The following is a 26,265-nucleotide window of genomic DNA, read 5'->3' as shown; positions in this document are numbered from 1 at the left end:
CGTTATTAATCATTAAACAGGTGGATGCTCAATTATAGTGCATAAATGTAAAACTACGAGGTGTATAAAAGTGGTTAAGTCCATAAATGCACACAAACACTCGAGGCGCCAACACCAGGAGAACAGGAGGATAATGGAAAGTGATGCTGCCATAATGACACAGTGTAAAGCAGATTGATCCACCCTCCATAAAGCCTGCTCATATGTAAATCCTGAAAATAAGGAGACTGAAAAGATGGAAAAGCAGAAGGCAGGCAGATGATGGAGATGGTTAGTAGAGGAAAACAGTATGTTTGGCTTCCTCACAGCGGATTGAATACTCATCATTAAGACAGATGGAATCAATCACCTCAAGGGTATGCGGTGGCACGAAGACATACATTTTTGGGGGGGATAAGTTTTGCATAACTCTTCGAACTCATGTCTGAGAATGAGTAAGTAGGGCTGGGTACCTGAGTCGGAAGCAATGAAGCACTCCCATGAATGAAGAGGGTAACAGGGTACTGCTATGACTACAGTATTTGTTTGTGTGGGTCAACAATAGAACCACTCATGAACTGCTGCACACAAAAAGGTGAACATTTGGTAAAAAACACACACTTTTACTGTGTTGCATGTGCTATTTTCTGGCTGACAAATATGCCACATGGTGGCACTGTTAGAAACTCCCCATGGATTGGATTGGCTCCTCATTTCTCATGCAAACTAATGCACTGTACAAAACACTCACTGTAACGTCAGGTTGTTTAGCCGAATCACTACGAAATTTGGTACATACCTCTAAGGGACTGAAAAATCCGTGTGGTTTAAAAACACGGCTGCCATGAAACAAAATGTCTTTGGCGGGACACGGGTGGGAATAATTGCCCATAAGTCATTAACCATTTGTGTAATGACTATAAAATGTGGAGGATGTCTTTATTATATGCATGCAATAATGTTCAATAATGTATCATTTGGAGAAGATCCCACAGTGGGTGTGTGCCACAGCTGTGAGAAGGATATTTTTCTTTATTTTCACAGGCTGCTGCTACGAAGTATAGATCTGAGCAGCCTCATTTTGTCATCCTCTCCAGATGGATAGGCTGCTGTGTTTTGTTTTTGTGGAGGCTTTATTTCCAATTGGCCAAGGAGCAACAACAGCTGCTTGGAACATGCCTGGTCACAGCTCAGAGGACGAGCTGCACCTCGGGCTCCAGCCAAGAGAGGAAGGATGGGGGAGAAACAGGGTTGAAAGGTGAGTGGGATGGATAACCAACAGAAGAAGTTATTTGGGAAACTCCTGGGGGGCATAGTGACCCAAAGGACTTTTTCCGTTTTCATTTTTTTTTTTAATTTTGTTACATTTTTTATGCCTTGATGTACGCATGGATGCAAAGGGTTTATTAAAGGACAAATCCTAAGCAAACTCAGCTATATACAGCTGTATACTATTTAGTGTATGTTTTTCTGTGTATTGTGAACTTGAATAGCCAAGGAATGGAGCGACTACTGCAGCTGTTCCAGGCTGAGCACTTACAGCTATAAAACTTCGAAGTCTATTCTTTCTCCCATTAGTCCAATGCAAAACCACTTTTTTTTATAATCTGACACTTACTTTTGTAAACAAAACTCCTTGAATGTTATGTTTCCTAATCCTTCCACTAACAATCCAATGTTCAATCCAATAATTTTTTGTACAGTCTCGATGACATGCACATCTTCTGCAGAGTTTTATAAAGGTACCTTGTCTATTAGTGGATTTTATAGCACTTGTGACATGTTTCAGCTCAGTCATCAAGCCTGAAATAAGATAGAGGTTTGATTTACTGCATTGTGGGAATGTGATGGAGGAAGGACAATAACATTGCTCCACCTCCCTCATACTGCACATATTATCTTGGCTTAGATCCCCCCCCGTTGACCTTGAGGCCATCTTATTGCGACGGGATGGGATTTGATGGGAAACGGACGCAGAGGAGTTTGTGGATCTGGGTTTTCAACAAGGTCACTGAATGTGACTTACAGCAGTGTTTTTCCAAGATAAGACACTTGTGTAACTTGCACAGTGATGCATGGATGGATGATGATGTCTATACATGTACATTGAGTTTGGTTCTACTATTATTTCATGATTTAACCAACTCGATCTTTCCTGTACCACAGTACATGTGCACTGAATTCTTATTTGCTGTGAAACTAAATGTATGCAGGAGCCAGTGTTTGTTATAATATTGTGGAGTGCATGAATCTAATTTGTTTGTATGACCTTTACAAAATGTTGGCTTCTTCGACCAACAGACTCGCAGCTGGAGAAAGAGAAGAGTGGTGTAAGGTTTCTCGCCTTTAAGTGTATACACATCTTAAAAGTTTTATCATCTGGCCGAGACCCGCTGATATGTAAGTAAATGTCAAGTGGAGTTATTTGAACTGAGTTGCTTTACACATACAGTGTAAGACACAGGCAATGCCATCAAAGTGAATGTTCAAACAAGATACTGTGCATGTTTTATGATGGCGCCAGTGTTTATTTTGTTGATTTTTTTTATACTTATTCAAAGAACGTACACTCTATGTTCAACAACTCCACTTAGGGAATACTTTCTACAATATTTTGCAGTGTGTCCATTTGTAAAAAAAATATGTTTTAATGTCAAAATGTTGCATTTATGCAAACATGCAAGCATTTTTATGATCTATTATACAGTAGCATTGTTTGACATAATTTTCGACTGTGAGAATTTTTGTCCATTTGTGAAGTCACAAACATTGGCCAATGGCAAAAAATAAGACATTGTGGCCCAACTTTCAGTGGTTTGTAAAGAAGGTTTGGCTAAACACTGTCAAAAGCACTGACCTACATTTATATCTTAAATTGTAATATTTGTTCCATGAAATTGTCAATTAAGTCTATTATCTTCATATCTTCATATCATTTACCCCACGCTTTTACATGAACATACCAGACTTTTCCCAACCTAATACAGTATGTTAATGACACGTTACTCTTCTGAGATAAAACACAACATTTGTATAGCCTATGTGTGATCAAATATAGTGTTTTAATATTAAAATACTCCAATTGGCCAAGTGGTTAGCACGTAGGCCACACAATCAGGAGATAGGGAAGACCTGGGTTTGATTCTCTGCTTGGCATCTCTGTATGGAGTTTGCATGTTCTCCCCGTGCATGCGTGGGTTTTCTCCGGGTACGCCGGTTTCCTCCCACATTCCAAAAACATGCTAGGTTAATTGGCCACTCCAAATTGTCCATAAGTATGAATGTGAGTGTGAATGGTTGTTTGCCTGTGATTGGCTGGCGACCAGTCCAGGTTGTGCCCTGCGTCTTGCCGAAATACAGCTGGGGTAGGCTCCAGCATACCCCTGCGACTCTATTGAGGATAAGCGGTATGGGAAATGGATGGATGATAAACTGCCACTTTCTTGGCCAAGTATATCTTTGTTGTAACAAAAGAGAAAAGTTTTATGGTGAAGTCTAGCATTGTTGGAAAACTTTCTACAAGATTTTGGAGTGTTCCATTTCATCCCAAAGGTGTTTGACGTACTTGATCTTCCATAGCAAGCTCATCCAACCATGTCTTTCTGGACCTTGCTTTGTGCACTCGGAACACAAAAGGGCCTTGTCCAAAATGCCTTCATAAGATGAAGAACTATGATTCAGGAACAAATAAGGACTCTAGTCCAAACAAAGAGGTATAGTTAGAGAATGGAAGAAAGGATGCTAGCGGCCATCCATCTCTGTCTTTGCATGTGGTGTCATGTCAGCAAGGGGCTCTGCATCCTTTCCAACGAACCTCTCTATTTTGTACTCAAAGCAACACACTTAACTGTGCATGAATTTTGGAATGGTTCATTTGGGAATCGGAGACTCATACATGGGTTCTGAATGGGCCACCAAGGGGTTTTAAAAGGGCAAGGGTACTGGGCCAGTGATGTGGCACACATCCAAGTCAGTTGCTAACCTAGCAACAAGCATAGTGTCATGGCAACTACAGAGCAAGGGTCACTGCGCCGGAATCTGTTCACTACTCAGTGCCATTCCTGGCTGTATTAGACCATTGGACTCTTTGGCTGGATTAAGATTTACTCCTTTATGCACACACAGAAACAAATAGCATAAGGGGCCCTGGCAGGACAGTGACCTTCACCAGTCAATACAGACTTTAAAAAAAAGGTTCTGTACCGAAATTGCCAATTTGCAACTGGAAAATGCCTCTTATTCCCCTCCAGAGCACCCAATTCGATAATATGACAGTACAGCCATCCACACTGTCACCCAAACACCATATGCCTAAGAGCTTTGGCAGGTGCAGGTTTGTCCTCTCAGACAGACATGCGTGAAGGATAAAGCATGATTTTGTGAGTCTAGCTGATCATTAGGGTGCTGCCGGCTCAAGCCTGTACTGCGGTAAGAATCCGCAAATGAGGTGAAGTCTTGTTATATACCCCACGTGACAAATCTCCTATGAATTCAACTGATCTAAGTTACTTCCCTTTTTATCTTCAAAGTATTTTGAGAATCACATGGATGGGGGGGAAAGTTGTGCTGTGATGTTATAAATGTTTGATTTTGAGGGGGCGAGTTGGATACTTTGATGTAATCTCTTGCATAACTGACTGAATCTTCAAATCCAATCAAATCACAAAACCGACCTCTATGTGCGATAGAGGCAATAAGTCAGGACTCAGGAATCAGACCCGACAAGGATCCACTGGGAATCGTTTTGGCTCACCTTCCTTTTCTTCTTCCACAACACACCCCACCAACCACCTGCAGACTAATGATGGGACAAATGGTCTGCTTCCTCTTTTATGGGTGATGCGGTGATGGAATGGTATCATCAGAAGTGCCAGCAAATGAAAAAAGCAAGCTGGTGGATTTCATTACACGTTGTTGTGGTGCTGACACCAAATGTTAAAGTAAAACTGCACTTGTTTTAGACTTTTGCCCATCATTCACAATGGAATACTGAGGTTCCAGGGAGAAGAGATACAAAATGTGGAGAATTTTAAGTACTTGAAGTTCTGAACAGTTCAGAACAATGGAGATCATGAAAAGGAGGTGAAGAAGCGTGTGCATGCAGGATGGAACGGGTGGAGAAAAATGTCAGGCGTGAGTCAGTTTCAGCAATGAAAGGAAAGGTATACAAAACTAACGTGAGACCAGCCATGTTGTTTGGTCTAGAGACTGAGGTTCTCATTGGGAGTGACCAGGATGGATAGGATCAGGCATGAGTACGTGTCCAGAGAGATAGTGAATATATTAATAGAAGCATGCTGGCAGGTAGGAGGCGTAGAAGAAGACCAAAGAGGAAGTTTATGGATGGAGTGAAGGAGGACATGAGGATAGTTGGTTTGAGAGAGAGAATACGGAGATGTAGAGTTCAGTGTTGGATGGAGGAGATTGATTTGCTGTGGCGAACCCTGAAAGGCAAAGCCCAAAGAGATAGAAGAAGCCCATCATTCACAATACACATGTGAAACATGAACACGTTTCTTTCCCTTTTCTTTGCATTCTAATGAGGGAAAACAAGTTAGTATGAGCTAGCTAGCAATGCATGTCATAGGATGATGGGCAAAATTCCCCAAAAAGTGCAGTTTTCCTTTAACATCCTAAATTAGACCGACACTGCATGTAACAAAAGTACTGACATCCACCAGCTCCACCAGTGATGTCATCATGGAAGAGGATTACAGTAACAACCTTTGCAACCCTGGCGAATTCCATACCCAAGAAGATTAAGGTAGTGCTAGATTACAATGGAGCTTACACTAAATATTTACACTTTGGACACCGTTGGACATGCCAGTTATTTAAGTCCATTTTAAATTCAAAGCTGTACACTGACTATTCTGAAGTACAAGTATGGTACAAGTACAAGTGAGTGTAGAGGTATTTATCAGCCATCTTTTATGAACTTGGCCTCATGCTGACAAAAACAACACACTTTGTAGTTTGAATTTTGCAGCTTTGCTCTATCACAGTTTTTCATTAATATTATTATATATTACTAAACCATGTTTACACACACACCATGAGTCGTATTTATTCATTTTCCCCCCTTTTCCTTACATTTTCCTTTTTTGTTCTATTTATAAAGTGCCAACACACAACAAATGTTATCTCAAGGCATTTTACTCATGAGGTTGGTCTATGATCACGCTCCTCAATAATTAAAAGAGAAACCAACTGAACCCCACATGAGCAAGCACTTGGCGACGGACGCAAGGAAAAACCTTGAACAGAACCCAGACTCTGTGGGTGGCTGTCTGTCTTGACCTGTTTCTTTAGGGCAGGGGTGCTCATTAAGTTGATCGCGATCTACCGGTCGATCGCGGAGGTGGTACTGGTCGATCGCTGGTCGATCGCGGCGTGACATTAAAAAAATATCATCCTAGCATCAATGCCATCACTTGATTGATATACAGGGCAGCCATTCAGATGACAACTGAATGTTGCCCTTCGGGTGACCAATCAAATCAAACAACGTCTCTAAGTGCAGCAGAACTTACAATGTCAGCCTATCATCCATCCCCGTTACTTGATTGACATACAGGACAACCAGTCAGATGACAACTGAATTTTGACCTTTAGGTCACCGCTCATGCGTAAACAACGATGCAAAGTGCTAAGCAAGTCGGCGATTTGCGTCAGATTTTAAGCCCTCGCTAAAGTTTATGGTCACTAAAATGAGTGAAGTAGCTGGACCAAGTAAAAAGGCAAAAACATATCACTTCCATACGGAATGGGAGGTGGACTTTTTTTTTCACAATGATCAGCAGCTACTGTCCGGACTATGCATCCCTGGCTGATTCAATTCAGTGCAAGTCATCAAAGTAAACTCAGGTAATTACAAAAAATGTTAATAGTTAATTATGTGTGTTTTGCAATATTGGCTCATTTGGTTATGTAAGGTACATCAACATACATTGTACGTACAAATAATCCTCATTACATTTGAAAATAAATAGATGTTTTGCATTTTTGTAGTGGGTAGATCATTTTGACTCGGTCATTTTAAAAGTAGCTCGCATGCTGAAAAAGTGTGAGCACCCCTGGTATAAACAAACCGCTCTGGCAAGCTCCTGTTCCATCCTGCATCAACCCCAGCCAAGCCAAGCTCCCATCCCTCCTGACCAAAACAACGGTGACAGCAATGAGCAACTGCTTTAGCGACAAGCTGCTTCCACAATGTGGTGTGATGGTACCGATGGTATTGATGGTCCCTCCATGCGTCGAAGCTGCTGTCAGAGTTTACACTGTAATCTATGAGAACCTTAAATTACTACAAAATGTGCTATTGGTGCCCATCCTATCTGATCTCCAATCGGGTCATACCAGGGCTACTCCAGCCCGCCCCTCTTACTGCAACATCAATTATGGATAAATGACAAAGGCTTTCACAACCCTTCAGTCAATAAGACCATTTAATGAAATGACTTGTCACGTCTTAGCATGGTTGTGACCCCAGGATGCAGACACAGGAGCGTAGTGCGGGTAAAAAAGTCTTCAATACGAGCACAAGCAGTCGCAGAGACTCACAATAGGGTGCTTCCAAATTGGAAAAAGGGAAAGAAAATAGACAGTCTAGCTGATAGCATCAAAACATAGAAGTGGACATGCGTCCAATGCCATCAACACATTCACAATGAACCAGCCCTGGGACAAGCCACACGCGTTCCTGAAGAGCCAACTAATTGCCAATTGCCACCAGCTGGGACTAAAAAAGGAGCAAAGGTGACCGCAAAATGGCAAAAAACAGGAACTGCTTGCAAAATAGAACAAGAAATGGGGAGAACCAACACAAAATAGTTCAACGGGTCACGCAGAGCATGACTGCACACACACATTTAGAACATACTTTACATCAGACTGACTTCCAGTTAGTCACTGAGTCTATACTAAACTCATTGGTACGGAATTCCATTATTGTACCACTCATGCAGTGCTAAGTAACTAAACATTAACTAAACATTGACTTCAGGTGAGACTTTCAAGAAACAAGTTTGCAGTACCTGTATCACAGAGAATTCTACCCAAAGGGAAAACTCCAAGACCATGTTTTATCTCATTCACCTTGTGCTATTTGACCCTAACAGGCCGAGACAAGGTTCAGACTCATCCCTGATTATCCATCTACTCTGTTTTCCAATATCTGTGGAATGTCTGCTTATTTTGGTTCAGCACTATGTTACAACGGTAACAAAAACTTTAAGTGGGTTGGGTTGTGCTCAAGAAACTCAATGGGGTCACAACCTCCTCCGTCTGGGTGCACTGTAGATAATTCTGGGTATAGACATTAATAACACAGAGTAAAATAAACTAGGATAATCAGAAAGTAGCTGGAGCTGGTCAGGTCTCAGAAGAGGGGATATATCACAGATGAAACGTTTAGTCTACGCCTGACAAGTGGTAAAGTGTATATGGGTGTTATGTCAGGAAGTAACTCAATGTTGCAACATGAGCCAGTTTAACAAACCGATGTCAATCCGATCCGATGTCAGCACGATTCATATATGAATGTATTACTTATTTTATAGTGTGGAATGTTAGAAAAGCCTTGATTGAGTGATATTACTCAAAGAGAGAACGATAGTCAGCAATAATCGATATGGGTGACGGGCACTCGTCCGATGTGGGTCCTGCCTGCTATGATCTGCATGCTGGATCCGGCACAGCTGGATAGAAGTACTGGAGCCGAATCTGGAATGGACTGCTTGTATCTGCGTGCAGAGCGTATCAGAGATTGTACATGTAAGCCAATGCAAATGATAGGATCGACATCCAGTATCGCATCGGGACACAGCTAGTGTTTACAGGGTATATGGAAGAAGAAGATGGCTGATATCCATCCATCCATTTTCTATACCGCTTATCTTCACAGGGGTCACTCGCATGCTGGAGCCTATCCCAGCTGTCTTCGTGTGAGAGGTGGGGTACACCCTGGACTGGTCAGCCAATCACAGGGCACATATTGACAAACAACCATTCACACTCACATTCATACCTATGGACAATTTGGAGTCACCAATTAACCTAGCATGTTTTTAGAATGTGGGAAGAAACCAGAGTAAATCCGGAGAAAACCCGCCTATGCATGGGGAGAACATGCAAACTCCACATAGAGTTGGCCAACGGAGATCGAAACCCAGATCTTCCAGAGCTCCTGACTGTGTGGCTGGCAAACATCCCCACCATGCAGCCTATTATTAAAAAAAAACAACAAAAAACCCTGTTATTTATTCTATAGCTAATTATATATTTCTTCATTCATATATTTGTATATACACTATATACTTGTAATTGCTGAGACATGGAGAAGAGCTCTGCTTCTTCTAAGTCGGGTGTGTTGAATTGGACAAGTTCAAACATGTGATGTTACTCAATGGAACTTGTTCAGCATGTCTCCAAAAAATAAAGCCATTATCATTACCGCATGCAGACAATACAATTCGAGTTATAACCGGCACCCGATACTCTCTGGAAACCATCTTCAAAATGTAATCTACTCCTACAAAGGCTACACTTGTAATACAAGATTCTTTCTAAATGAACAAATGCCTTGCAGCATATTTTCCGAGTACATTCTTGGCATTTCTTGGTACTATGTAATAATGTTCCAAGCACCGATTCAAAAATCTTAACACCTTGGAATCAATTATGCAAATGTCTCGGGTAGTAACTCAACTCTTCCTCCGGTTAATTACCTGTTGCCACATATTTCTCGGTGTGTCCAAACCAGTGTCCCCAAGAAATGCTGCAGGGCCTCAATCATAAAGGCTTAACTAATGCTACTTATAAAGGAAATGATGATGCTGGCTAATGAGAACCATTATCCTTTGATGACTGTGCACTGAGGGAGCCCTTCCAGATTAAATATCCTCTCTGTGCCATAAAACCACGGGACAGAGCGTGCCAAGCTATGGCGAAAGACAAGAAGGAAGATAGTATAAAAACAATGGAATGGATGATTGGATAGAGCAATTATAATAAAACAATGTAAGACCAGTGAATGGTCATCAGAGGAAAACAGACTTGGACACCAGTAATACTAAAGTACTGAAGTGAATTACCCCTCCCAAATCCACATGTGGACCAGATCCTTTTCCTGCCTCAGCAAAGCTGTCTTTATTTCTTCTTAAAGCCCGAGCTTACACGGCAGCATCAACATTCAGACCCCTAAACTCCACATGAAAGGTTAAGGGAAATGGCAGTCATACTGGTAACATCCATATCACGACACAGCCAATACATCTGTTGGCCAGGTGGTGCTTAAGCACGCCAGTGCCAAGGGGTTTGGCTCACTTGGACCTGGGATAGGTAGGTATCTCGGTTCATCCTCGCCCTGGAAGAGTGTTCAAGAGCCAAATCCCCAAAGGCATGCTTTGTAACCTTCCCCGACTTTTCACTCAATACGTACGGTCTGACTAGACTAGTGAGCTTGAGGCTGATAACCAAGTAACCGCTCAAAACAGAAATGCAATCCCTGTGTACCTCTGGGTGTGAATGTATTTTGCATGTACTGTATGTCAATGATAACTCATAAAACATTTGTGAGGCTATATTCATAAAATCAAATCCAATTTGCAGCACATCCAACTGCAGAGTCAGAGTCAGCAGTTAAATGTGTATGACAGCTCACCCTCCGAAATATAGTCACTGTTACTGCTGAATGAATCACATATAAAGGAAAACCCTCAGTAAGCTTCGAAATCGATTATCTTTTCTGTTGCAGAATTATGTCTCATGTCGTCAATCTTTCGTGTTTAGTATGATAATGGAACAATTAAATCAAACAAAACATATATATTTTATTTTCACAACTTTATTGAAGGGCTGCACGGGTTCAATCCCACCCTCTGCCATCTCTGTGTGGAGTTTGCATGTTCTCCCTGTGCATGAGTGGGTTTTCTCTGGGTACTCCGGTTTCCTCCCACATTCTAAAAACATTCATTCATTCATTCATTTTCTACTGCCTTTTCCTCACGAGGGTCGCGGGGGGTGCTGGTAGCTATCCCAGCTGTCTCTGGGCGAGAGGCGGGGTACACCCTAGACTGGCCGCCAGCCAACCACAGGGCACATATAGACAAACAACCATTCACACTCACATTCATACCTATGGACAATTTGGAGTGGCCAATTAACCTAGCATGTTTTTGGAATGTGGGAGGAAACCGGAGTACCCGGAGAAAACCCACGCATGCATGGGGAGAACATGCAAACTCCACACAGAGATGGCCGAGGGTGGAATTGAACCCTGGTCTCCTAGTTGTGAGGTCTGCGCGCTAACCACTCGACCGCTGTGCCGCCTGCATTCCAAAAACATGCTAGGTTAATTGGCGACTCCAAATTGTCCATAGGTATGAATGTGAGTGTGAATGGTTGTTTGTCTATATGTGCCCTGTGATTGGCTCGTGACCAGTCCACCTCTTGCCCGAAGACAGCTGGGATAGGCTCTTGCACCCCCCACGACCCTCGTGAGGATAAGAGGTATAAAATGAATGAATGAATGAACTTTATTGAATTACAAAACTATCATAAAGTACAATAAACAATACAAATGTTCCAAGCGCCAATGTGCAAGCAATGCCTTCACAGTCTTGATGATGAGCTCACCAACTGACAGATGGTGTTTGTTACCAATACAGAATTCCACTTCCCCGGCAGCACCAGCCACAGTCCCCTTTTTTGCTTCACATCTCTTTCAGAGAATGTTTATCCATGCATTAATTCGACACCCGCTGCAGAGGCTAATCTGCTTTCCAGTAAATTTGATTTCATTAACATGTAACACCTTTGCCAGGCCTGTTTTGGCAAATCTGTAGTGAAGGCCTACCCAAATGCTGGCAGACACTCAGTGAAGGAATTTGCATCCAGGGCAACAAACAGGCAAAGTATTGTTTCACTGTCTGCTTCTGACATCCTAGCTCACTGTTCATCGTGGAGCGTCAGTTATTGTACCCCCTTCTCATTAATACATTAATGAGCCATCTACAAATAAATAGCTCAGCCAATGGAGACCCCTGATACAGTAGACATGCCACAAAATGCACCACAGAAGAGGCTGCAGGAGAGAGGGAGGATATGGTTCACTGCAGATTCACTGATTTATTCCCCTGGCTGTGGCCATGACAGCTCTTAATGTGCAGGCGTTGTGTAGTTGGCACATAAAGTACACTAACATGTCTCCGGGCAAGGGTAGGTTGTGAATCACGATTAAGCAGGCATTACATCATGAATTCTGACTGTACATGCAAATTGTAGTGAGTTCAAATTATGTATTTTCCCATTTTTGCCTGCAAGTTACAGTGTTGTAGGGAGCAATGAACTGTGTGAGAAATTTCAAGCCAAGGAAATTTCATTCATTCATTCATTTTCTACCGCTTTTCCCTCACGAGGGTCGCGGGGGTGCTGGAACCTATCCCAGCTGAGATGAATTGAACCCTGGTCTCCTAGCTGTGAGGTCTGTGCGCTAACCACTAGATCGCCTTGCCACCCCAATGGAATTTCAGTTCTGCTTTAATAATAGGCAGGTAAGTTTCAGGAAAATATCAGTTCCGAACTAAAAAAAAACGAGATAAAACCAGCTTTTTGTGAAAAGATATATTTAAAGTATAACACAAATTGTTTGCTTTTGTGAAATTTCACGACAACGTGTAAAATTCAAACCTGCAATAAAAGTCTGACATTTGTGTGTCAATAACATATCTCACACCAAGTAACCAAACTATACTACATATATACTATACTACATATATACTACATTCATCAATACATCATTCCCAGTGTCTTTGAATGCCTCCTATGAATGCCTTACAGACTGTATGTAGTTTAGTTCTTTTAGCCATTTTTATGCTTAATTTAGGCCAAACAATACATATAATTTGCTTCAATATGCATATTTTTGGATGAATAATAAATTGAACAACAAAACATGACTTATTAATATAATAACATATATATAATTAAATATTTTTTATAGTGAATCTGGGAAATTCATATACAGTGCTATGGAAAAGAGGAAATGCATACTACGAAATATCTTTCCCCACAATCCCATGATTTTTGATATTGACATTGATTCTGCCACATGACAGCCAAGCATGGATGAAGCGACGCTGCAGAGGGAGACTGCATGTGCATTAGCCAGCCAAGTTGGAAACGGTCAGCGGGTACATCCGCAATGTTAGCTGCTGACAGCAAACAGTTACGGCTGGTGCCTTTTGCTCAAATAGTACTAAGAATTCAATAAATGAAAAGATTCCTTCTTTCAGACGAAGGGTTTTTTTTGTTGGATGCTGCTGTTACCCCAATAAAAGAATGAACCTGCATGTCAGAAGGTTTCATCTTCATTAGAGAAAGCCAGACCTTGGGATCAGGGGATGGAGGGTGTTGTATGTCTGGTTTGTCAAGCTTGTGTGCTATATTTAGAAAGTTTTAATGTTTTACCTGACTGTCAAACAGCCTCCCACAGAGGAGAAGACAGTTGTATCGCCACATTATTTTCACCTCTACTGGTGTGGTTTTCTGCAAGTTTCTAAAAGTCCAAGTGATAGGAAAACAAAACCTTCACTACACTGTATCTTCTCAAGATAAAATACTACCAGGATGCGTGGCAGATTCGTTCTAAACGTGATAACGAACCCAAGCACACCTCCAAGATGATGAATGGTGATGGAGTGTCCACACCTGAACCCGGAGGTGTAGAACCACAAGGTATGAAACACCCACCAGATCCGTATTTTCCAGACTTTGGGCAGGCTCAATTTTCAAAACACGCTCCTGTCACGGTGTTAATACATGGTGGTCATTCTGCCCTGGACCCGTCACCACTCTGAGGTCCTCAAGCAATTCTTTTGCTAACTAACACAGTTCACCACAAGTCAATCGGGGGTCGGCAACCTTTACTGTCAGAAGAGCCATTTTATTAAAAACTCAATTAACTCACAATTAAAAACTCCAATGTTCCTTTTGGGGGGTAGGGTGTGGGGGTATAGTCATGGTTAGTCTACCCCGTTGGGGGACGACCTGTAACATCCCAACCAAAGCAGGCAGCCAAACACTCGCTTCCCCTCCATTCCTCGAGCTCATCCAATCACTAGTCAGAACTCAGCCAGGGTTCATTCAGGGTCTCAAAGAAAGTCAGATTTTTAAAAACCTCATTACAAAGATACGTATTTTTGGGTGTTAAAAAATACTTTTCGAAAGGAAGCCACAACAACGAGGCCGAAGAGCCACATGCGGCTCTGGAGCGGTGGGTTGCTGACCCCTGCCCAATATAGTCTGCACTTAGTTTTGTATTACACTTTTCCCAAATGTTTCTGTGTCCCTGAAAATGAAAGTACACAAAATGACATGTCATGTTCCTAAATGATAAATGTAAACTTCAATCCGCTTCAGAAACTTCAATCACATCTTGATTGCATTATTGCAAATCCATTGTGGTGGTGCACAAAAGTGAAACCATGAAACGCAACAGGTTACTTCAAACACAAAGCCCATCATTACTGACTGGATTAGTGCATGAAATATGACTAATTCCTTTTATATTATATTTAATACGCAGGAGGTCCAGCAAGCGGAGACAGAGGCATCCTATCTCATGAGATAGACTTGCAGCATTTCTATCACATCTAAGCGATAAAAGACACACTGAGTCTGTTCTCTGTAGATTAGCAATGTTCATTAGTTTGCTAATGAAGTCTCCCTTGCCAGAACAATGGGCGGTCATGCCCCCTTTTAAATAGACCTGGGGAAGTCATCACAATGAGTCTGCAATCTCTACAAAAAAAACCTCCCAAAAAACTCAAAACTGTTCCAATGACTGAACTGGACTACTTTAGTCAAGTGATAACGGACGACAAACCTTGAATGAGCTCAACGCCTCACCAGGGGATTGGTTTAAACGTAAATGCACAAACTAAAGGGTTTTGTGTTGTAAATCTCAAACAGTGACTTTGATTGATTTGTCTCAGCTGTTAGGATACTTATAGAGCTCCAAGGAAGGCCAACATGTTTCATCCACATGGCAACAAGGAACAGTGTCAAAAGGATTTGTCCAGGGCAGCGTGTAACTGGCACGGTAATGGCCATTGATTGCTCCGTAGCGCTACAAGGTAAAAAGAATACTGTGTAGACAGTGAGGATAGGATTGGAAGATGCTTCCTTGAGTTAGGATGAAGAAAAGTAACATTTAATTCAGGCATGTCAAATTAAATTTAAACTTAACATTTTGATACAACTTTTTCTGCATTGGGTTTTTTTTTAGCTTGGGTTGTTGTGGGTGGAAAACAACGGTCAGTCACACCCTGAAGTGGATATTGATTGTCTATCTTTGGATTTGGGCTTGTTTAGCATGAACTCATAGACTCCCAACAGGTTATTTTCAAATACTCAGGAACGTACAGTAAATTGCTATGATTGTATCAGTTTAAGTCTGCTAAAAACTATAAATTACTTTATGAAGCTACTATTTTTGTTATACACTATTATAATAAGAAAGACTAATTGTGTATATCAATCTGTTGATCTGCCATAATAATGTTACGGATTTAAATGAAAATACCTAAAAATGGCATTATTCAGCAATTTTAGGTGAGATTAAAAAGCAGATTAATTAGATTGATTATTACAGATTATAGTTAATTAATCTGTAGTTTTTTAAATTTCTTGACAGCACTATTAAATAATAATTTATTTGACTTGACACTCTCACCGTTGAAATTAAACATTTATTCATTTTGCCTTAATCATAACTGAAGGTAGACAATCAGGTTTTCTTTGCTTTTCTCAAGCTGCTGTAAACATCCTGTAAGTCTTCTGGTGCCTTCCATGGTAAAAAAAAACCCAAACATTTTTCCAGAATTACAATTAATTGATTGTTGCAATAAATTGTATTCCCCTAACATTCTTTTCAAATAGTAGAATATTGATCTCATATTCAAATAAAAATATGAATGCTGACTGCAACATGATATACTACAGTATAATTTATATGATGACTTTTCTTAATCGTCAATAATAGGATTACTATTATTATGATAATTATAACTAAATGTGTTGCACACATGGCACCCACCATTTGAATAGTCTTTCAGCTGCAATCCTGGTGGATTTACTTAACTATATTATAATTATTGGAACCCTTTTGAGTCTTCTGCAGAAGATCAAACATTTTCTATCAAAGCCAATACAAGCCTGAACAACAACACACTGCATTGTGTGTTTTAAATGCAAAATATGTAACTGGCTTGTTGTGTCAAGTTCTGAAAAGCAGTGGGAGACACGGGGGATGTTTTTAAAGAGAGCTACATATAATTTGGGTGAAAACATATGCACGCTTTAAAGGCTGCAAACCATCAAATTAAGGATAGTTCACAGTTGATTATATCAGCTGGGTGGGGGGGTGTGGGGGGGCAAGTGTGCATGTTACTTACAGGTCTTGTCTTGACCGTCTCCTGAGGCTTGACATCCATCTTCATCATCACAATCTGTGGCGCTGCCCTCTGTTTCGCCACTCCCCAGCTCCTCCCAGGTCTCCATCTGACCCAGATTTGGAAATCTCTCCTGGGCGTCCTGGATCACAAATGCAATTACACAAAGTCACAAAGAAGTTTATATGATAGTGTGAAATGGCACCAACTGTGATGCACCCAAGTCACCTTTGGGGGAAAAAAAAACGTTGGTTGAATTGTCCACATTCATGTGTTGCTTCTAGTGCGGTGTTATAAAATGAATATTTGCAGCAAGACAATCAATAGACCAGGATGAAAGCTGAACACTTTCAAACGAGTTAACCAACCCTTTGGCTCTGGCATGAAATGAATCATGAATCATCTGAGCCTCAAGCAATCTGAATTTCTTTTTATGATCCCCCCCCCCCCCCCGCCCCCCCCTGCATGGGACCGACTAATGGGACCACCTGCTGACCCATCCTTCTGACGGACGTCATCAAGGTGGTCTTTGTTCCATCACTCCATGTAAGACAAGAAGCTCTCCTGATACGACAACAAAGGCATCCTTTCGGAATAAGGTCGAAGAGTATCATGAATGTTGGATATGAATGTAAAGTGGAAGGCAACAAGCCGTAGAGTTAGGTTAGGTTGAGCAACCTGACAAGGTCAATGCCCTAGAAAGGGTAGATTAGTTCCATTGGGCTGGAAGGAAACCACTGACACCTGAAGTGGCCCAAGACGTATGACATAAAATGTAAAACTTGCTTTAATATACACTTGTCCCCACTTTGCGATTCTAATTTATAAACCACGTTGTTTCATGGTTGAACACGGCCTATTATTAGTTAAAACTAGGGACGCTCGGATCAGGGTTTTATGCTGCCCATTCCGATACTGATCATCCATGAGTGAGATTGGCTGATACCAATCACATGCATTAAGTGTATATTTTTCTATGCAACCAGTCCAGGGTGTACCCCACCTCTCGCCCGAAGACAGCTGGGATAGGCTCCAGCATGCCTGTGACCCTCGTGAAGATAAGCGGTATAGAAAATGGATGGATGGATGCAGTGCCATTGGCCAGGGCCGTCATTAGAATTCCAAGGGCAGCTGGCCATTAAGTAATGTTCTTAAAAAAACATACACAAATAATGTTTGGAGGACAAAGTATACAGTATAGTATAATGAGTATTAGGATGTACCCAATGGACGTAATATCCAATTACACCTGGGAGAAAAACAAGCTTTAAAGCAGGGGTCTCAAACACGCGCTAGTTTGAGGCCCCCGCCTTGATATGAAAGTTTAATGTTAGTGCGGCCCGCGCAAGTTTGATATGGATGCTGTATGGTATCATGTACCCAGAAAAAATTATTACGTTTGATTAATGTTCATGTTAAAGGTTAAATAACTGTTAATAGTTATCCTCCCTATTCGTGTGGAAGTGGTAAGTTTTTGGCTATTTAAGTTTAAAGGAAATAACTTGAAGGCTACCGTTTAGGTCGCTAGCGCTCTAGTTTGCGAGTTAGCATGTGTCTCAAGACCCTGCAGTTGCGCAATATGTTGTAAATAAAACAAGTATAAATGTGACTATAGTCGTGTTTTGTCATGTCTACAGGGCTCTAATAATGCTTTGTTCATTTTAATCTGAAAAAAATAATTTGTCTACCCACCAACTATATGTGGTTTCTTAAGTTTTTATTATTTGCTGTTTTATTATTATTATATTTATTTATTACTGATTGATTTTCTTTATTCTTGATTTGTTTATTTATTTTTCATCTTATTTTGTGCAGAAAAATAAAAATTAAGATATTTGAGAACAGTGGAATGTTCAGAGCTTTTCTTGTAGAAAATCGGAACCAAAGCACTGAAAAAGCTTGTATATTTTTCTGTTTTTAATAAATGCGTTTTTCTTTTTTTTTGAAAATCCTGATGCAGCCCAGCCTTGCCCAGACCCTAGCTCCAGTGGCCCCCAGGTAAATTGAGTTTGAGACCCCTGCTGTAAACTAACTGCATCACTTGGTTTTAAAAACAAAATGTCGCTGACTTAAAAAGTCACATTTGGATTTCAAAGGTGAGAAGCTAGGCAGATCATTCTAGCTAGCTGCAGAACGCTCTGCAAAGTGTATTGCAAGAGAAGTCGAGCACTAATAGGTTTGGCGTGGGAGTGATCAAATTCACTGGCGTTGTTTGGCGAAGCCTGCGTCAAACCAAAAGGTTTTACAGACTATTGTTGATTCTTGCGGCAATACGGGACAAAGTCTATTCCTTGTCAGCTCAATAAAAAGGTAAACAATAAGCATTTTGAATCATAAAAATGAGGAAATTACCTAAAATATCTAAATTGATACCTGATATCGCAGGTTTCTTCCTCCTGCGGCTGTCAGACTTTACAACCAGCACTGCTCCTCATAATGCCTCATATTCCATATTTAATTGACTAGCAAGATCTCATAGTATACATACTGGTCATATATTTAATTTCATATTTCATATTGCGCAGCTGTCACGGTTTCCTCCCACATTCCAAAAACATGCTAGGTTAATTGGCGACTCCAAATTGTCCATAGGTATGAATGTGAGTGTAAATGGTTGTTTGTCTATATGTGCCCTGTGATTGGCTGGCCACCAGTCCAGGGTGTACCCCGCCTCTCACCCAAAGACAGCCGGGATAGGCTCCAGCATCCCCTGCGACCCTCAAGAGGATAAGCGGTAGGCCAACCGGAAGGCTTGATCCTCAGTCCTGCTGTGATCATGTTGAAGTATCCTTGGGCAAGATATTGAACCCCCAGTTGCTCCTAATGCTGTGTCATCAGTAGGTAAATGTGCTAACGAAAGAACAAAAGACCATTTGCTATTTGACCAAAACCCCTCCCGAAAACTGCAAATTAAAACATAAACATTACTTTTTTTGCCCAAATCTTTCAATCAATTTCAGTTTTAATCAAAAATACCAAATATGTAATTGCCTCCTTCAAATGCAAATTTGTCACATTGATTTATTTTCCATATAATAAACGGGCGAAAATTAAGAGAAAGCCAGCCCTCCCCTCCTTGAGACAGAAAATCTTTGATTATTTTTTGTAATCGAGGTACTCAATTGGAGCAATCATTGCATCCTCACATCAGATTGGTAATACAATTGATTTGGATGCTTTGTTTTTTTTGCCACCATTTTAAATTGGGGGTTGTAGTCCTGACTGTAAAAAGACACACAGTTATGGCAATATCCTGCTTCTTTGAGTTCTGTTATAAAAGGCTCTATTTTGGCTATTTTGCAGGATGTCTGTATGAAAGAAGCAAATGAGAACATTCTAAAACCGTGACAGGATACTTCTAAGATAATTAATTTCAACTCTGGGCGAATTGATAGTATTCTCTACTCAAGTTGTCTTTGTAAACCGATCAGACTGCGGTTCAATACATATTAGAAATCAAAAGCAGAGCTGTCATAATATATAAAATGTCATTACGTTCAAATTCCATTTTTGCCTATTTTCCCAGTCAGACGATGAGCTATTGATTAGGGGGCTTGTAGAAACATTGTGACCTTTGTGCAAAGGAGATGCAGCATTTATACAATGACATCCATCAGGATGTTTGGGAGCTCCGAGACAGCTAAGTGATAACAGCTGATAGGATTAAAAAATAACATTGGTTATAGAAAACCACCGAGATGAACCCGATGACTTCTTCAATGCACGTCCCATGAGTTCACAATTAAACTGTCTGTACAATGTTGATAACCAACACCATCCTGACCAGCGGTGGTGTATCACGCTAATAACAATGCTTCTCAGCCGGCGATGCTTGGCCCAGCTGCCTTTAAAGTATAGCAATTAGAAAGGAAATCAATTAAGGCCATGTTGCTGGGGGAACCAGCGTTCTACTGTTGGAGAATTGCTGCTTGGCTCCTGTTCAAAGTAGCTGGTTGCTTTGCTTTGAATATGGTGGCAGCCAGGTTTTATACGATGCTTCTGTTCAAAGAGACAAACTTCTAATTCCTCCCAAGAGCTTCCCAGAGGAAGATGCTCACCCAAAGAATTCTTAAGGTACCACAAATGATGTGAGACATTACTTCAAATTGTAATGGACCATATAAAAGTGGAAACAGCAAAACACAATGGCTATTGTTATTATGAATTAGAGATGCTTGGCGCTGTTTTTTCATCGATATTTGAAATGCTAATATTGTCCAGCACTTCATTACCAGTACCACTATCAGCTGGTACAGACTATTAGACCAAACTAATATCGGGTCACATCTTGTGGAATGAATGACAACATTATGTTTTTTTTTTTACTGTGATGCTAATGGATAAATGTCACAAATAAACGCTGTTTGTGCATAGTAATACATTCATCCATCTTCTGTACCCCTTATCCGAATGAGGGTCGCGGGTATGCTGGAGCCTATCCCTATCTTCGAGCGAGAGGCGGGGTACACCCTGGACTGGTCGCCAGCCAATCACAGGGCACATATAGACAAACAACCATTCACACTCACATTCATACCTATGGACAATTTGGAGTGGCCAATTAATCTAGCATGTTTTTGGAATGTGGGAGGAAACCGGAGTACCCGGAGAAAACCCACGCATGCACGGGGAGAACATACAAACTCCACACAAAGATGCCCGGGCGGGCAATCGAACCCGGGTATCCTAGCTAACCACACCGTGCAGCAAGCATATACAGTCAGCCAGCATATTTTTGTATGACTATTTGTGAGTAGAAAAGCCCAGTTAGGAACATTCAGAAATGCTTTTTATGAAATATTTGTTGACATTCTGTCCAAAAATGAAACAGTTTTCCAATTAAAATGCCAGAGAGAAAGTAACAGAGAGCCAGAGCTTTCTCGGCTATAAAGTAAAGTGGACACAGCTAAGCCCTCCTTTGCTGCTGGTTATTCAAAGAGAATGTATTGTTTGTGGGGATTAATGATACCTGTTACAGCCAAACCGTTTCTGGAGAGTTAATTAAAAGCGAGCCTTTGACTGGCAGTTCAAACAAATCTATATAGCTTGCTTTCTCAGTTTGGACTTGTCTGCAGCGCAATCCATAACACGGAAACTGTATCTAAAATCAAAGGCTCAGCAACAAAGTCAGCCAAGTACATTTCTGCTGTCGTACTTTCTCCCGGTCAGCCAAGGAAGCCAATATAAAAACAAACCTGTTATACAAAAATGATTTTTGTTTTGCCCTGTGACTATTTGATGGGAAATCTATGACACTTTATGGACAATGGAGGGCAGAATTCTAATTTTCACTGACAGGCACCATATTAATAAATATATTAATGTCAGACAGCCATCTCAGGGAATCTATGGTCTGTCTATTTACTCTTAATACGTATCCATCAACATAAGCAAATACCTTGTACAAGGGTGCGAAGAATGTGAAATGATGACACTGCAATGTTAATGGGCCTTCTACTTACGTATACTATACATCTATGTCTACTTCAATATTGTGGCCATATTAATGAAATGCTCACATAATATACATTTGCTAAGATTTAATATGTACCATAAATGCTCCAATCATGCCTCTATTTAATCTCCTATTGTTGTCAATTAGTAATGGTAATGGTAATGGCTATATTTCATTTACTATTTCATTACATTTACTCCATACCACTATACACTTGTACAATAATACTTAACTTTATCATGCAATCCAAATCATTATGAAAGTTATAAATGTGTAAATGAGAACCTCCCGTCATTAATTATGGCCTGCTTTCAATTAATATTGTGTCGACGGTTTCATTTTATTGACTGATTAAATATTCTTATATTGAGGCTGCTACTGGATATACTACAGATTTCATTTTCCTGAAATAAGTGACTCTAACGATTAACTTCTCTGGATTTGTAATAATTTCTTACATCTACACTCGTCTTTGCGGCTTTCCTATCATGGTTTTTCAAAAATATTAATCAATAAATCATGCTGTGTCGTGGTTGAATATGGCCTGTTATTACTCACAAATGCTACCTGTTTTTGCCTAAATTAAGCATTTTCAAGTATGAAAGTGGTAAATGCACTAAAATACCTGACGCACCTGTTCGCAATTATGACCTGGCCCATCTTTAACTGGTCTGCGGACCGCAGTCGTAGCCAGATTGTTACCTGCTCCTCCCTGCCTTGTGTTCGCGCGGTGCTCCCTTTTTTATGGTCTTCTTACCTGTATTGTAAAGACGTAAAGAAGTTTTTTTGGTACTTTTTCACCCTGATTGGTTTTTAGCAGCGCCTTATTAAAGCGTTTTTTTGTTGTAGTTATTTTTCAAATACGGGTGATTAGTGTTGTACTTTGAATTTTTATGTTTCTTGTCTTTTGCTACTTTGTGGACTCTATTACTAGTGGATAGTATTTACTATTGTTATGTCTACTATATTGAGTAACATGATCTTAAAGGTGACTATAGTTATTTCATGTCTAGAGGGCTCATTACGAACAGGTTTTCTGTGCTCTAACTACAAAATATTCAATTCATAAATGAAGAATCCTAATTTGTGGAAATTCCCTTATCACGTTTGCGTTGAAAACCAATTCAATGGTATTAGTGTACTGCACATATTGTAAATAAGTGCATCTCCTGGCCATGCATGCACTTCACCCTCATTATTTTTCTTGTTTCCAAAATCAGGAAATAAATGTATTTGTCAATCAAGTAAACTCTCCAGAGATTGGCGTCATCCCTTGAGCATTTTCAAATAACGGTAGAGTTCCACACCCTCTGAACTGCAAGCAAGAGCAGGCTTGTGCTGTGTTCGTGACAGTCGGCTGGCCATGAACTCAGGGTAACTATCACAAGTCAATCACCCAAGTTAAACCCTCCCACACCCTGCACCTGTCAGGCGCTGATTTGAGCTGACTGTGTCCATTTCAAGTATGTACATGTGGGTTGATTTTGTTTTCACTGTAGCAAATAAAGGAGAGGAGATGAGAAATGTGTTATTGTATGTGAGGTGGGAGTGCTTGAAGGTCGCAGCTTTAAAGACAACCCAAAGGTAGCTTGTGTATGGACTCTAGGGCATTATCATTACCTTAGTGACGACTGTATACCATATTTTGCAGCATCATCAATCAAAATGTATTCCTTGTAAATAGCAGATGTCATATAAATTAAAAATTAAAAAATAAATTAAAAATGAAATTAAAAATCGACTTCTCCAAATAGATATTTAAAGAAAAACTACAACTTTTAAAGCTGTATAAAATGGGCATACACTTTACTGTATTCAACTGTGTTCTATTCCTAAAGATAAAGAGTTAACATAGGAACCTCCCAATCCCATATGAGGACACAGGCATCCATGCAGCAGCTGATCCAAGCACTGCCTGCAAGCACAGAGGTGAGGCAGAAAGAGTGTGTATTTAAACATACTTTGATATGGGACCTGGCTGGGCCACTGGCCAAACCACACAGCAACACACCAGTCATTCTCATCAATCACACACAACTGGCCTGCTTCTTTTTTTTTCATCCTGGAGTGTGTCCAACTGTCCGCTTCATCATTTCTAATGCTCGTGTAAATGTGCAAGCGTGTCAGAGAGAGCAGAAAATATCCAGCAAGAATGATTTGTCTGGACTTTGTCTCACCACTGAGTGAATTATAAATTGACAAATCATCTGGTTTGAATAGTGCAATGGAAACAAGTAGACCATTGTAGAGGAATGGCCATAATCAACAGCTGTAGTAAAGGCTGGAAATCAAAAATCCACTTTCAGACTTTTATTGTTCAGGTTAGCAATATTACCGGGGTTGGGGTGATGCAGATGATAGAGGAAATGGACTAAGCACTACTACTCCATTAATGGCCCATTTTATAGCAGGTGAAAAGATCGGGTTTGTTCTCTGTATCTCTGTGTGTTATTAAAGCTGATTTGACATAGAAATGATGTTGCAACTCAGCCGCAACTGTGTGTGACCTACCTTATAAACCTGTCTGCCACAGGATGTGTACACCAAACATAAGTTTCAAGTGTTGCTACACACCTTGTCTGCATACAGACACACATTTGCAGACATTTTGTATGTGACAAGCGCCATAAGGGGAGACTATAGATGAGAGTGTCACGGTGTGCGATGCATCAGCACTTTGAACAATCTTCTTAGTGTCTCAGAGCTACTTTCTATTACAGTAGGTAAAAACACATCTTAATGTTACTAATGATATAAATTGAGGTTATTTCAAACAGGCTAGAATTCCGTACGTATAGAAAATGGCAACACAGTCGTCCCTTGCCACATTGCTTTTCAAAGTTTGCGACTTCACATAATCATTCATTCATTCATTCATTTTCTACCATTTATCCTCACAAGTGTTGCGGGGGGTGCCGCTGTGCAGCCCCACAAAACAGCATGATTTATTAATATATTCTTGAAAAAATGTGACTAAGTGAAGGCTGAATGAATGAATGCTGTTTTGTAATTAAATACGGTCGATTATTAGTATATATTATTAGTATATTCATTCATTGATTCATTCATTTTCTACCGCTTATCCTTACAAGGGTTGTGGGGGTGCTGGAGCCTATCCCAGCTGTTTTACGGGCGAGAGGCGGGGTACACCCTGGACTGGTCGCCAGCCAATCACAGGGCACATATAGACAAACAACCATTCACACTCACATTCATACCTATGGACAATTTGGAGTCACCAATTAACCTAGCATGTTTTTGGAATGTGGGAGGAAATCGGAGTACCCGGAGAAAACCCACGCATGCACGGGGAGAACATGCAAACTCCACACAGAGATGGCCGAGGATGGGAGATTATTAGTATATATATTAATAAAAATATGACTATTTAATTTTTTTTTTTGGAGCCTAAATTAAGCATTTTCAAACATAAAAAATACAAGGCATTCAGAAGATGTTTTCAAAGACGCGATCAATGTTATGTAGCATTCAATAGTGGTCACTAGGTGTCAATAATATTACTGTAATGTTTGGTGAGGCACGCAATCGTCATACGTGATGGCCAGACCAACAAGCTTTTATTGCAGGTTTGCAGGTTATCTGACAACAGGCACAGTAACAATAACATTAAAACCATAATAATAACATGTGCAACTGTTGCACTAAAACTCAACTTTGAAACCCCAACATTACCGCGATCAACATTACCTCCTGTCCTCCACGCGTTATTTATTTGCTTATTTGCTCTTGTTATGATTACTATATTGGGTAATACGAGTGTAAAGGTGACTATACGTGAGTTATTTAACGTCTAGAGGGCTCTAATAATGTTTAAAAAAACACATTTAAAAGGTCATAAACAGATTTTCTATGCTCTAACTATAAACATATTTGATTTAGAATTAAGGAATCCTACCTTCCTGAAATACGCTCATAAAGGTCGGGTATGGAACCAATTAACCGAGATAAACAAGGCCAATGTTATTAATATGTTCTGGTGTGAGTACCAAGCTAATTGTTTCTTGCTTATAGTCAAGCATAGTGGTAGCATCATGGTCTGCGGAAAAGTAATAACAAACCCTATCACACCTCCAAAATGACAAGTGCCTTGCTGAGGAAGCTGACAGTGAAGGCGATGGAGTGGCCAAGTATATCTCCTCCAGACCTGAACCCAAATGAATACCTGTGGGGCATCCTCGAGCGAAAGATGTCTAACATCCAGCAGCTCCACCAGTGATGCCATCAGGCAAAACCTCTGCAACTCTGATTAATTCCATGCCCAAGAGGGTTAAGACTGTGCTGGTCAACAATAGTACATCTGTAGTCACAGCTGCCTCGAGGTCGTCTGACAGAAACGTGGCTGCCTCTCCTACCACC

At 40.6% G+C, this 26,265-nt stretch overlaps 1 protein-coding gene across 3 annotated transcripts in view; it reads right to left on the bottom strand.

Moving 5' to 3' along the window:
• The window catches only part of gpc5c (glypican 5c), a 107,130-nt gene that overhangs the window by 6,893 nt on the left and 73,972 nt on the right, over positions 1–26,265 (bottom strand). For 2 of the 3 annotated variants that reach the window (XM_058069082.2, XM_058069083.2), the window contains one exon: positions 16,437–16,575. In XM_058069082.2, coding sequence (XP_057925065.2) covers positions 16,437–16,575 — 139 coding nt within the window. Of the gene's footprint in view, positions 1–15,095; positions 15,166–16,436; positions 16,576–26,265 lie in introns of those variants that run through there. The other variant, XM_078791622.1, reaches the window with a different exon arrangement.

This window comes from Doryrhamphus excisus, linkage group LG6 (assembly GCF_037039965.1).
Source record: "Doryrhamphus excisus strain RoL-2023G ecotype Guam linkage group LG6, RoL_Dexc_Guam_v1.1, whole genome shotgun sequence".
NCBI lineage: Eukaryota > Metazoa > Chordata > Actinopteri > Syngnathiformes > Syngnathidae > Doryrhamphus > Doryrhamphus excisus.
Note: the sequence above shows the minus strand (reverse complement) of the source record. Positions and strands in the feature narration are given on the sequence as shown.